Source organism: Geotrypetes seraphini, chromosome 10, assembly GCF_902459505.1.
Source record: "Geotrypetes seraphini chromosome 10, aGeoSer1.1, whole genome shotgun sequence".
Taxonomy (NCBI): domain Eukaryota; kingdom Metazoa; phylum Chordata; class Amphibia; order Gymnophiona; family Dermophiidae; genus Geotrypetes; species Geotrypetes seraphini.
Window position 1 is genome coordinate 28,703,634 of NC_047093.1, and position 14,295 is coordinate 28,717,928.

General features: G+C 42.9%; 2 protein-coding genes across 2 annotated transcripts in view; both read right to left on the reverse strand.

Moving 5' to 3' along the window:
- Positions 1 to 489, reverse strand: part of GGA3 (golgi associated, gamma adaptin ear containing, ARF binding protein 3) — an 81,039-nt gene extending 80,550 nt beyond the window's left edge. The window contains exon 1 of the mRNA XM_033961034.1: positions 132 to 489. The gene's annotated coding sequence lies outside the window, so the exon portion shown is untranslated. The remainder of the gene's footprint in view (positions 1 to 131) is intronic.
- Positions 490 to 4,892: 4,403 nt separating this feature from the next.
- LOC117367908 (olfactory receptor 2AP1-like) lies at positions 4,893 to 5,810 on the reverse strand. The gene has a single exon (XM_033960991.1). It carries the CDS (start codon positions 5,808 to 5,810, stop codon positions 4,893 to 4,895), a length of 918 nt encoding a protein of 305 aa, XP_033816882.1.
- Between the last annotated feature and the right edge of the window lie 8,485 nt (positions 5,811 to 14,295).

Genomic DNA, 14,295 nt, shown 5'->3' on the forward strand with positions numbered 1-14,295 from the left:
TTTTACAGAGCAAGTTTATTTGCAAGATTACGCAGGCAATGCAATAATTTTAGTTACAATTTACGGATCTTTAAACAAGGGAAATGTGCCATAAGATCAAATATTGTTAAGCTGGATTGAAAGTAACTCACTCTGATAAAGACTCCCAAAATATTATTTCTTCTTATTGTTGCTTGTTAGAAGGAAGAGCGAGGTCTGTTGTTTGCAGAGGTTAGCTTGAAATGATGATGGTCCCTTGCTGGAAGAAAGTTCTTCAGTTGTAGAATAACTGGGGAGTGGAACATGGAGTCTAGGGTGCAGATGAGAAGTCCAACAAGGTGGGCAGGTGTACAGAAGTGATCCAAAAAGAGGAGGAGCTTAGGTGAATCTTACCTTTTTATGGACTATAGGAGATGGAAGTCAGGTCCAATCACAATTCAGGAATTCAAATTGGTTTCTGTTCTGGGTGAGTGATGTAATTTTATTTGGCTGGTTACAGGTGATCCTAGTTGGACAGAGCCCTGATTGGATTTTAAGAACATAAGAATTGCCTCTGCTGGGTCATTGTCTAGGGAGTTGCAGGTAGATAGTATCCCTTTTGTCTCATACCAGCTTTTGATGGCTTAGATCAGGGGTGTCCAACCTGCGGCCCCGTGAAGTATTTTGTGCGGCCCCGGTCGAGGGCGATGCAGTGTTTTCCTCTGCTGCCCCCAGATGTTTACCGTCTTGCCGGCTCCCTCCTCTGTCTTGCTGCAGCGTTTGCGCATTTGTGCAGCCCCAGAAACAATTTTTTCAGCCAATGTGGCCCAGGGAAGCCAAAAGGTTGGACACCCCTGGCTTAGATAATGAACACTTTTGCTCCATACCCTGTGTCCTTTTGTTCTACTCCAGCCTCTGTTTGCTGTTCATAGCTTGGATTATAAAGTTCTGTTTGACACTGCTGCAACTTATATTATCATGCATATTTGGTAGAGTAAAATTCTCTTTGACACTGATACCAATACTACTACTAATTATTTCTATAGCACTACCAGATGCACGCAGTGCTGTACAGAGTCACAAAGAAGAAGAAAACAGTCACTGCTCGAAAGAGCTTACAATCTAAACAGCCAAGACAAACAAACAGGATGTCATGGATACAGTTAAGGAGAACTGTTAATCAGTTGGCTGGGTTGGAGAGCAGAGGAGTAGGGTTAAGCATTGAAGGCTATATCAAAAAGGTGGGTTTTCAGTCTGCTTTTAAACAAGGGAAGAGGCAATACCAGCTATCTTATGTATTCTCTGAAAGGAATACTTAATTTCTTTGTTTCAGGTTTCTAATAGTACTAGCTGGGCAGAGCCTTTCAGAGGTCAGCATGAAATATAATTTATAGCTGAGAATTATATCATTTTCTTAGGTTCACATACCCTGCAAAATTAATCATATCAAGCTACACATTTACCGTGACAGCATTGCTACCATGGCTTTGTAAAAGGGTCCCTAAATGACTGCAAACCTATATTAATCTAAGCGTTTTTACAGAACATCACTAAGGTTTGTGGCTCTAGTTTGAGATACTTAATTTATTTCAGAAATTAGTTGGGGATGATGTAATCCTCTTTATCATGCTTCATAATATAAACTCATCAGCCTCATTAAAACCATACAGATTAATGATAATGATAATGAGACTTTCCGGAAGAACAGATAAATCCCTCATCATCAGTTGGCTTTAAGAATTGCAGCATTAGGTGGTCTATAGCCTGCATTCTTTGTGCTTCTGAAATTGATAATCCGTGGAAGAAGTTTCAAGCACAGCCCAGAGCGCTAAATGCTCTGACACTGCTCCAACGCTCATAGAATCGCTATGAGAGTTGGAGCAGCATCAGAGAATTTAGTGCTCCAGTCCATGGTAGAAACTTCTACCGGGGCTTAGTAAAGAGGAGGGGCGGGGTAATTTTGCTTGTTAGTCTCCATACCTTTCTATAGCAACTCTCACAATGGAACCACAAATTTCTAACCTTCGGAAAAAGACCATCTACAGTTGCGCCAACTACATCTTACAAGACCATACTTCCACCCACATCACTTTGCTTTGATCGTTCAGATGATGGTCTTACCACAACTGGACTATTGCGACTCCACCTACCTTGGCATCAACACCACTCTTATCCACAAACTGCAGTTCATCCAGAACACAACTGTTAGACTAATCTACAAATTAAAGAAATATGATTCAATCACAACCTTCATCAGGCAACTACACTGGCTTCCAATATCATCCCAAATAATTTTCAGAACTTCATGTATCCTACACCAGATTCTGTATGGAAACTCAGCTGCCCTTCTTATCCAACTATTCTCTACTGTTTGGTCGACATCAAGAAGAATCCTTAACAGAATTTAACTAAACCTGCCATCCACAAAAAACCTCCACTACAAGAAAATTTTTCACTCTATGCTAACTTATCTGGGGGTAAAAACCTGGAATGACCTCCCAGAAGAAATCAGAAAAGAGACAAACTACACCACATTCAGGAAAAACCTAAAGACCCACCTCTTTGACATTTAACTGTTTTCAGCTTCTATACTGCACCCCCTACTTCTAGGCCCCTCCCCTTGCTTCTCATGCCCTACTACCTTCCCACTTCCTCTTTGATCTGTCGCCTTGAGTTTGTATAGGTTTGTGCAACTCACAAATGGAAGATTAGATTAGATATATAGCCTTTTAAATCTGAATACAAATATGTGCCAACAATATCTTAATTTTTTCTGATACATAATGAAGTTGGATAGGACCAAATTAAAGTACAGATATACAACAAAAGTGTCAATCATAGACACTGTTTATTAGAGAATACAGTATATAACCTACATACTGTGAGCAAGTGACAGTGTTTCTGTATTGGAGACACTGGTGCTGCTATTACCATTAACTTCAAAACCTGACTGGATTCCAGCCCTCGAGGACCGGAGTTGCCCACCCCAGCTGTCTAACAAAGGATTATTCCTATTTTGTGCCTGTGGGTAAACTGCTTACTACAGAATGACAAACCTGCAATATAAATCTTACACAGCTACGAAGAACAGTGTACAAGTGTATATATAAGGACAGGAAAGAACCCTGGCTGAAAATACTTCTACTCCTTCAAATACCTGTTTTTCTAGAATCCAGTTTGCTTTGAGATTATTACAATAACATATGGATCTGGAATGGCCAAGTTGTCATCCCCTCACCACCCCCCCTCTAACCCATCACCAACCCCCTGAATACAAAACCCCCTCGTTATACTCACGCACTTATATCCTCAGCAATAATGTCAACGATAAATAAAACACAGACACTTTATTGATGGTAATAATCAGGCCGCAGCTTTGTTTATTGGGACTACCAATAAGCAATGAACAATTGCTTCACCCCGAGCTACAAGACATTGCAATTTTACAAAAACTCACAGTTGTATTCCCCTGACCCTGCCATATCAGCAAGAGTCTAAGGGGTGGCATGGATCTCCATGCCCCTCTTCCATGCCATGAGCCTCAAGACATATTCGCTCACTTGAGCACCCTTCCCCTTAACCGCTCATCCCCAGATGAGCCTAGGGGTGTAGGCATGGACTGCCATGCCCCCCCCCCTTACAGGGTCACCTGACCCACGGCATCACCACTCAACTGAGCTGACTGCCAAATACCCGCTCATCTTCAAATGAGCCAAAACCTTGTAGCTCGGGTTACCACCGTTGCAACAACCCTAAACCCTCCAAATCACCGGATCGAACCCAAAATCCAAAGGGGAGGGTGTGCGGGAAAGTTGCCTCTGAGGGACAGGGATGCACACTGTTCCTCGGAGGCTTGCAACCTCTAATCCCCTCCCATCATGCCCTGCTTCCTGTTGCTCCACCCATCCCTTCCTGGCGGGAACCAAGTCCCTCCTTTCTACCTCTTATCCACTCTTATCCTACTACCTCCCCCATGCCCTTGTAAACTGTCTCCGCATGGGCGACTACTTGGGCCATCCAGCCCATTGTTATAGTTGCCCATTGAGACAAGCTCTTGGGCTCTTTTTTTTCCCCTTCCTCACTAATACAAGGGAAGCTGAAAAGTTCTCAGCCCAACCAAACCAACTTCCTACATTCTGAGCATTATATTGACACTATAGCTGAAAAGAGTGTTATTTTGTTAAGTGCCAATTTTCAGAAACGAAATTCTATGTTTGTTTGTTTTTTGACATTGTTTCAGATCATTTGATTGAACCATCATGCTCCTCTTGGTTGGGCTGAGAACTTTTTAGCACCCCCTCTAAAAGCTTACTGCCAAGTGAACACAATTTAAAGATGCACCTTAGCACTTCAAATTGTTGGTTCCACAAAGGATCTACCTCTTCCATTAATTGACCATACAATTATTTAAATCCTGTGGGTTCCCAAGAAAACCTACTGATTGGGGAAATGTTTTCAAAATTCAGTCTAGGCCACTTACTCCCTCTTTTACAAAGGTGCGCTAAGCTTTTTAGTGCGTGCTAAACACTAATGCGTGCATGTTATCCTATGGACACGTTAGCGGTTAGCGCATGTGTTGATTTAGCGCATGCTAAATCCATGCTAAAACGCTTAGCGCACCTTTGTAAAAGAGAGCTTTAGGGTTGATGAAAAAGCATCAGCCTTGAATTCCTGCTCAGGTAATAAATTGTGATTTATAGGAAATAATAATTATTTGAAAACTACATTTTTATATGATGATTTATTTGGGATACATAATTACCATTATATTTTGTGTTATATAAAGCTACAGTAGATATAGCATATATTGTACCTTAATTCTTAACATTCTAAAAGCTAATTTTAGTGTTCCTGTTATTACATGAACATTATTTAGAACATGGCCTTTTCTAGTTATGCCAAACTGATTGAGCCGACTAGTTTTAATCTGAAGATTAAGATGCTGGGTGCAGTTTTGTCCTTAACTTCCAGCTACAAAACAATCTTTTCACGATGTCTCTTATGCTTCTGGAACGCAGTCCATAAATGACAGGACATATCGTCTGCGCTAAGGTTGACACGATGAAATTCACCGCCTCTATTACCGAGTACGTGCTCCACTTCATTAAGCGCCACTCGGGCAACTGGAACAAAACCAGCGACACCAGTAAGGGGAAAAACGACAGAGAAAGTTGCAAGACCTGGAAAACAATGGTCTTTGTAGCCCTTTTGTTTGATGGTATTATCACTCCAGCCTTTTTCCCTTCTTTGTACACCATGATGTAACAAAACCCAATCACGACGATACTGAAGGAGAACCAGAGGCCCAGTAAAGTTATCCAGGGGATCTTGAAAGATAGCGCGTGGTTTAGGGAATGTCCCTGACACCACAGAAAACTGCCCCCGTCTTCTGAGGCAGAAATAGAATACGTCCAGTAGATAAATCCAGCTAATGGCATGCCACAGGAAAGCACTGTCAAGCCAAACAAGATCTTCAGAATATTCTGAAAGCAACAGAGGGACTGGTAGTGGAATGGCGAACAAATGGCAACATAGCGGTCAACACACATTGCAGAAAGGCAGTTGTACTCCATGAAAACTATGAAATATTCAAACAGTAGATAAACGGAGCACAGCAGCTGGGAAATCCCAGAAAACCAGAACGTCACCGTGACAGTGATCAGGTTTATGAAGCAATTCAGGTACCGGAAAAGCACAAGAACGATCAGGAAGAAGACCTTCCCATCTTGACATAAACTAGGCTTCTTAACGAGCAGATAAACCACCACAAAGACGGTGAAAGAAGACAAGAGCCCAGAGGCCACCAAAACTGGGAAACGCACAGCATAGAAGACAGAATCTGTGACGTTCATTCTCGGTTTATCTATGGAATAGAGAGACAAGAACAGAGCCCTTAAAAAACGTGCTTTGCAAAGTCCTCAAGAAAAGAGCAAGTCTCTTTCTCTGCTGAAAGCCTCTTTCTTAGTTAACACGGCAACTGTTACTTATCAGCTGATCTTCCCTAGCTTGTAGCCAATTAGTGAAGAAAATTAACTGGACAGCAAAATATTAGAATATAAATCTGTGATGATGAAAGTCAACTATGACACACACAAAGAATTACCCTCCCATGCTGTGTTTCAAAAACTATTACAAGGAAATGTTGTAAGGAAAACTGAAGGTTTGTTAGAACCACTGAGCGATTATTTTTTTCTGTTTTAATGTCAAAACTGTTTTATTTTTTTCCAATAATATAACAAGATCTAAACAAAAAAAAACAACCCCTAACAACAAACCCAAAAACATTCAAAATATTATAACAAATCCTAAGCCTCTTTCCCACATGACTCATTTCTCTCTCTCTCAAACACCAATTATTATTAGTGTTCTCTATACTCAGAAGATCTGTTTTCTTATGACCTTCTAGGGGAAAAAACAAGAACCATATAAGTCTTATCCTCCTCCCCCCTACCCCACCCACCAAAAATACACTCATCCCCAGCTTTTTATTAAAGTCCTTTCAGGAGCTGGTTCTTTTCCATCGGTGTCAAGGTTTGTATGTATGAGTCTCAGATAAGTAAAAATATCTTAAATTTGGGAGTACTGTACTTCTCTAGCCTCCCAGGTGAAGTAGCTAATAGATTAAACTGGGTTTTGTTTTGTTTTTTTCCATTTCCAGTAGGCAGGAAGTTCTGACAATGTCCAGTTTTGCAATATACTGTACATTTCCTTCCCATCAAGCTCATCTAAACATAGTAATATAGTAAATGACAGCAGATAAAGACCTGAATGGTCCATCCAGTCTGCCCAACCCTACTTGCTCCATAAAAATCAATAATTTAATTAAAATTGTCCTTTTTCTTAGATATTTCTGGGCCAGAGACCCAGAGCCCTGCCAGGTAGTGTGCTTAGGCTCTATCTACTGGAGTTTCCATCAAAGCTCACCCCAGCCCGTCCTCAACTGAATGTCCACATATGGGACACATACCATACTAGACTGCCCAGTACCGACCCTAGTTCCTTCAATATATATCCATTAATTTCTGATTAGAGATCCTCTGTGTTCATTCCACCCTTGTCTGAATGTCACCATTTTCTTCTTCACCTCCTCCTTCGGGAGAGCATTCCACAGATCAACCACCCTCTCCGTAAAGAAGAATTTCATAACATTACTCTTGAATCTACCACCCTTCAACCTCAAATTATGCCCTCCTGTTTTACCATTTTTCTTTCTCCAGAATATATTTTGTTCTATGTTAATACCCTTCAAGTATTTGAACGTCTGAATCATATCTCCCCTATCCCTCCTTTCCTCTAGGACAGGGGTGTCCAACCTTTTGGCTTCCCTGGGCCTCATTGGCCGAAAAAAATGTTTCTGGGGCCACACAAACATGAAAATGCTGCAGCAAGACAGAGGAGGGAGCCGGCAAGACGATAAAGACCTGGGGGCAGCAGAGGAAATCCATAAAGCGAAAAAATATGATCATGTCACACCATTAATGATTAAATCACATTGGCTTTCCATTTCCCACCGAATTACCTTTAAAATTATATTTTTGGTATATAAAACACTAATTTTCAATGAACCACAATTTATGTCAAAAATGATTATCCCATACAATGCCTCACGCTCGTTACGATCATCCTCCTTGAAAATTATTGGCACAAGAAGAAATGATATATTTTCCATTATGGCCCCTACATTATGGAATTCCCTTCCAAACTATATTAGAATTGAAAAAGACCTTTTATCCTTTAAGAAAATTTTAAAAACCTTTCTATTTCAAGACGCGTTTGATACGTAATATGGCACACCTTAATTTTTTACATTCTGTTGTGACTATTAAACTCACTAATCCCCTTTACTCCTTATTGTGTTTTCCCATTTATGTAAACTTCAACAGATAATGATATTGTAACTTTCCCCTCCTTTCCTACTCACTCATGTTTGTCCTTAATTCAACTATTATAATGCCAATTGATGTAAATTGTTTGTCTTATGATTAATTCGTTCAAATTGTATGTGAGACCACCACCTGGTGGCTTTTAAACTGTACATCGCTTAGAAATCTTATATAAGCCATTCATCAAATGCTAAATAAACTTGAAACTTGCATCGCCCTCGACCAGGGCTGCACAAAATACTTCACTGGGCCGCATGCGGCCCTCGGGCTGCAGGTTGGACACCCCTGCTCTAGGGTATACATATTCAGAGCTTCCAGTCTCTTCTCAGATATTTTCTGGCGCAAACATCATACCATTGTCGTTGCTTTCCTCTGGACCACTTCAAGTTTTTTTATGTCCTTCACCAGCTAAGGTCTCCAAAATTGAACACAATACTCCAAGTGGGGCCTCACCATTGACCTGTACAGGGGCATCAATTTCCAGTGGCAGCAAAAGAAAAGATCATTTTTGTAAGGCAGTGGGTTAAAGTTCCACAGCTCACTGCACACAGCTGTCACAGAGCTATACAAGTATTAGTGCTGGTTGCACACGGGTAGGTGGAGAGTTGGTTCCACCTTTAATTTTGCAATTGCAATATTTGTTTACTGGGTTTTTTTTTTTCCTATTGCAAAGCAGAGCAAAATTAACATCATCAGGGAGTTGCCTGAACCCCCTCCTTGTTGGAATTTCCTCTTTTAGGGGTTCACTTGCTTTGGTACAGACCAGAAAGAGGATTATTGAGGTAAGAACCTAATCCTTCCTTATAGCCCCTCCTTTTCAATACTTGAGGATCATCCAGTGTCTTAAACTAAAATAAAACAATTAGATAAAACATTTCACAATGGCAACTATTGTCCTTTACTAGTTCTCTAAAAAATTAATCCATCCTAAGTTGAAATAGTATCAAATATGTTAGTGGTGTCCCTATTATGTCCTAGGGCAACGTCTATGACAGTAATACGTTACTCTTGGGGGGTTGCACTATAGGCATCAGAACAGGGGAGGCCACAGGAGCCATGGCCTCCCCAAAAATTGGCAGTCAGAAGAGTCAGTTATGGCTTTACTCCCTCAAATATCTCCTCCCAGCCACTGTAATTTTAAAATCTGTGGGTAGTTGCTGCACAGCTGCCATGCAATGTTGTTGTAGAATGAAGACTTCCGAGGCATGTCTGCTCATTGACGCTTTGCAGCAGCTGCCCAATGATTTAAAATTACAGTGACCGGGGGAAGGTTAGTGGGGGGATCGCTGTGCTATAGAATCCTGCTGGGTCTAGTGTGGGGCTTTGCCCTCCCCCCTACGCACATACCAAAATGCTATCAAAGCATGCATTAAAGCATTCTGCAGTATTTTGCTTGTTAGCACATGGTAACCTGTGCATTATTTTTGTAATATATATGCAATCCTGGTCTCATTCATGTCTTTCGGCATCAGCTAGCTCTTTGTGTTAGGTACCCTAACCAGGATGTACAAAACTAGAGGGTTTTTATGAGTTGGACACAGGCCAGGGCCAGACTGAGCAACCCGCCCCCCACGCCCCCTGTCAGCAAGAGGGATGCCCACTCCCTCCCACTGCTGTTGTTAAGCCACCCCCCCACGTCCCGCACCCCCCGGCAACAGGAGAGATTCCCACTTTCTCCCATCACTATTGTCATGCCCCCAACAACCCCTCCATGCCTCTGATGACCCCCTCACCTCCCTTTTACCTTGTTTACAAAATATGGCTGGAGGGATGTCTACTCCCTCTGGCCAGCAGGTCCGCCTCTTCAAAATGGCGGTCCTTCCCCTCCCTAGTGCATCCTGGGATGTGCTGGGGAGGGGCTTAAGGCTCTGATTGGCCCAGATGCTTAAGGCCCCTCCTACTTCTTCTGTGACAACCTAAATCCCTCAGTCTGGGCTCTGCTATAAGCAGAGTCACAATCGGCAGTGGCGTAGTAAGGAGGATGCGGGGGGAGGGGGGCAATGCAGTGTGCCTTGGGTATGGTCTATGTAAGGGGCACAGGCACCTGTCCTCTCTGGCCCCCCCTGCTGCGCATGTGCGCTCCATCCCTTGCACCTCTTTAATTTTCCATACATAAGCAACATTATGAACTTGCTGCCCACATTGATGTTGCCTCTCTCTGATCTCACTTCTGGGCCCCGCACCTAGTAAGTGACATTTATTTAGATTTCTATCCCATTCTCCCGGGAGCTCAGAATGGGTTACACTTGACATTAACAGTAAAGCCACAGGACATAAAAAAAATTACAGGCATTCGAAGAAGAGGCAGGTGAGGGGATGTAGAGCAAGAAGGGGAGGGGGAAAGAGGAGGGAAGAGATGGGGGAGCGGTAGGGGAGCAAGGCATTAGAGGAAGGGGAGCAGGGAACAGGAGAGGGAGGAGAGAAGGAGGAGAGAGGAAAAAGGAAGGGCAGCTAGGAGGAGGTAGCCCATTAGCACTGTTCAATTGAAGAGATGGGTCTTCCGCGTTTTCCGAAAGGTCATCAGATATTCTTGCTCTTGTGCTGTGCTTGGCTGGGTCTTCATCTCCTAACCCTACTCATTTTGAGTATTGTGTTCAATTCTGGAGATCACACTACCGGAAGGATGTGCTGAGAATCGAGTCGGTTCAGCGAATGGCCACTAGAATGGTCTTGGGGCTCAAGGATCTCACGTATGAAGAAAGGCTGAATAAATTGCAGCTGTACTCACTTGAGGAACGAAGAGAGAGGGGAGACATGATTGAAACGTTTAAGTACATCACGGGCCGTATCGAGTCGGAAGATGGTATCTTCTGTCTCATGGGACCCTCGACCACCAGATGGCATCCGCTGAAAATCAGGGGGGGGGGAAAGTTTCGTAGTGACTACAGAAAGTATTTCTTCACCGAAAGAGTGGTGGATCATTGGAACAAACTCCCACTGCAGGTGATTGAGGCCAGCAGCATGTCAGATTTTAAGAGAAAATGGGATATTCACAAGGGAGTAAAGTCAGGGGGGCGGGTATTTGGAATGGGCAGACTTGGTGGGCTATAGCCCTTTTCTGCTGTCATTTTCTATGTTTCTATGTTTACTCTCCCTTGCTCACCACTCTAGCCAGCAATTTAACCTTCCCCTCAAATTGTGGCTCCTACTCTGGCATCCTGTTTGTCTGTCTTGATTGTTTAGATTGTAAGCTACTCGAGTAGGGACCATCTCCTTTGTGACTGTACAGTGCTGCATACGTCTGGTGACGCTCTAGAAATAATTCATAGTAGTAGTAGTAGTCTTTCTGTTTGGTCCTTTCAATGCCTCTAAATATCTTATTTTATTTTTCCGCCTGTTAGTGCAAAGGCAGTCTGGCAAAAAAATGTATATTGATACAAGATCCTCGGTATGTGTTGCGTTAGGACAAAAACTTGAATTGAAAAACCTTGCACTGTAACTATGGCAAATGTAACCAGTAAACTGTATATTATGTATGTTAGCTTGTAACCCGTTCTGAGCTCTTTGGGGAGGATGGGACAGAAAATGAAATAAATACACTTCTCCCTCCGTATCACGGTTTCAGCATTCGCGGTTTCAATTATTCATGGTTTTTAGCTTGCTGACTCCTCCCCCCAATTACATCTGCTTGAATAGAGAAATCACTGATTCCAAGCATTAACAGAGAAAATCGCTGATTCCCAGCACTTTGTTCACCGTGTTTTGCTTCTCCTTCAGGAACAGACCAGGTCTCCCACCATGTTATTCGCGGTTTCACCATATTCACGATGGTTTTTAATAGAAAACAGCAAATTACATATGAAAAAGTTATTCACAGTTTTTCGGTATTCATGGGTATGTTAATCCCCTATCATAGCGAATACGGAGGGAGAAGTGTAAATAAATTTCCTGCACTCCTATTGGGCTGGTGTCTTCTGCTCTCCTGCCTACTCCTGACCCGAAAACCCCATCCCCTGCACAGGTCTGGCCTCTCTCACTCTTTCTGACCGACTCCCCCATGTGAATCTGGCATATCTCCCACACACAGACCCTTCCAAAATAGGATTACCAGATTTTTGTCTAAAGAAACCCGGACACATGGCCCTGCCTTGTTCTGCCTCCAGCCTTGCCCTGTTTTGCCTCTAGCCCTGCCCCCACAAAACCTCATCTTTGTTTTCTGACCTCCAGGGTCTGGAGGGTCTCCAAGCATGCATGGATGTGTGTGACATCATCTGCGCATGCTCAGAGGCCCTCCAGACGCGGCCGGAAGGTCAGGGCTTTCCAAAACCCGGACAAACTACTGGGTTTTGGAAAGTCCGTCCGGGCACCCAGAGAGTCCTCTAAAAAGAGAATATGTCCGGGTTTTCCCAAATGTCCTGTAACCCTATTCCAAATGATATGGCAGAGGAAAGACCCTGGTGGGGCATGCAGCCTGATTACAGTGCTGCCTCTGCTGCTGCTTTGGGAGACCCATGAATAGGGGGGATGCTGCATCCACACAGGAGGGGTGTCAGTCAGAGTGAGAGAGTCCAGAGTCCAGACTGTGTGTTGGTGAGAGAGAGGGAAGACACATGTGGGGGGAGGGGACATGGATGCTGGACCTGCAAGTGGAGGGGGGGGGAATGGGGGAGAGAGAAAGAGTGACCCAGACCATAGGAAGCAGGGATGAGTTTCAGGGTGTGAGCAAGAGTTCTGGTGGGTTGCTAGGGGGACATGGGTGCTGGACTTGCAGGTGGGAGTGGTAGAGAGAAGAGAGGGGGACTCAGACTGGGAAGGGAGGAAACCAGTGGAGAGACTGAGAGGGAGAAAGAGATGCCACCATGGGGGCCAGGGAGGGGATTAAGGTTGCCAGAACTGCAATTGGAGTGAGAGAGAGAACTGAGGAGGCTGGAGCCTGAGAAAGGAAAAGGCAGGATGGAATTTTAGGCCTTAGGATGGGGGAATTCTATGCAAATAAACTTTGTAGAAATTTGAAATATTGGGTGCAGAATTTCAATTTTTTTTTTTGCACAGAATTCCTCCAGGAATATTTATTTAGTTCACATCTTTTCAATGATAAGGTGTGGTTTCATTTTCCAGTTCAAATGAAGTAGTGTGGTTGCATTGTTAATTAATTGTAAATGTTAATATACAGAAAAGACACACACAAAAGCTGAAACCTTTTTACTGGACTAACAACATTTTTTTGGCCATTATTTGGAAAGCTCTGTTGCTTCCGCTCTCAGACTAGGACAGTCCTACTACTATTTATCACGTATATATAAGGTGACCATACATCCCGTTTTCAACGGGACAGTCCTATTTTCAGACTGACCGTCCCGTTGTCCCGACCCACCGCTTTGGGACACCGAAATGTCCCGTTTTCAGGAACAGCGTCCTGAAGCTGTGCATGGGGACAGCAGGACGAGCAATCACTTTCCCTCCCTGCTGCGCCGATTCTAACCCTGGGCCGCCGCCGCTGCTTCTTCCCACTGGGGGCACTAAGGACATAGGAAGGAAGGAGGGAGGGAATAGAAAGGGACAATTGTTGGGCCTGAGTGCAGAAAGAAAGAAATGAAAGAAAGGATACACAGTCAGAAGGAAACACAACCAGAGACTCATGAAATCACCAGACAGCAAAGGTAGGAAAAATGATTTTATTTTTAATTTAGTGATCAAAATGTGTCAGTTTTGAGAATTTATATCTGCTGTCTATATTTTGCACTATATTTATCTATTTTTCTATAGTTACTGAGGTGACATTGCATATTTTAAAGTAATTGCCTTGACATCTTTGGAAACTCCCCAAATATAAATGATAATTATCACTTTCTCTGCTATAGTGTGCTTTGTAGTTTTTTTTTAATTTTAATGTAATTTAATGTAATGTAATTTATTTCTTATATACCGCTACATCCGTTAGGTTCTAAGCGGTTTACAGAAAATATACACTAAGATTAGAAATAAGAAAGGTACTTGAAAAATTCCCTTACTGTCCCGAAGGCTCACAATCTAAGGTTACCATTATGAATTAATATGAAGATATTATGTGTACATGAAAAATGAATGGAAGAAATAGGGGGCGGGATGGGGGGCGGGGCTAGGTTGGGATTGAGGCGGGACTGAGAATTAATAGATGTCCCCTTTTGATGAAAAAAATAAATAGTCACCTTAGGTATATAGCGCTGAAAGGCGTACGCAGCGCTGTACATTTTGACATATAATAGACAGCATCAACAAGCCACTGTCCATGTCTCTTTAATACCATCCCACGATCCCACAAATCCAAACAAATAAAAAGGTTAGGATCATGTCTTGAATTCTGTGATGCAGGAGTACCTAGAACCCCGAGAAAACTAATCAATCATCACAGCTCAGCTTCAGCAGCTGTCCAGTAAAATGCCAGTAAACTTTCCAGCAGACAGTATTAATGCTGCGGTTAGTACACTTGGCCATAATTGAATGCAAAGGGGAAGATAGGCCTGATAGAAATGTT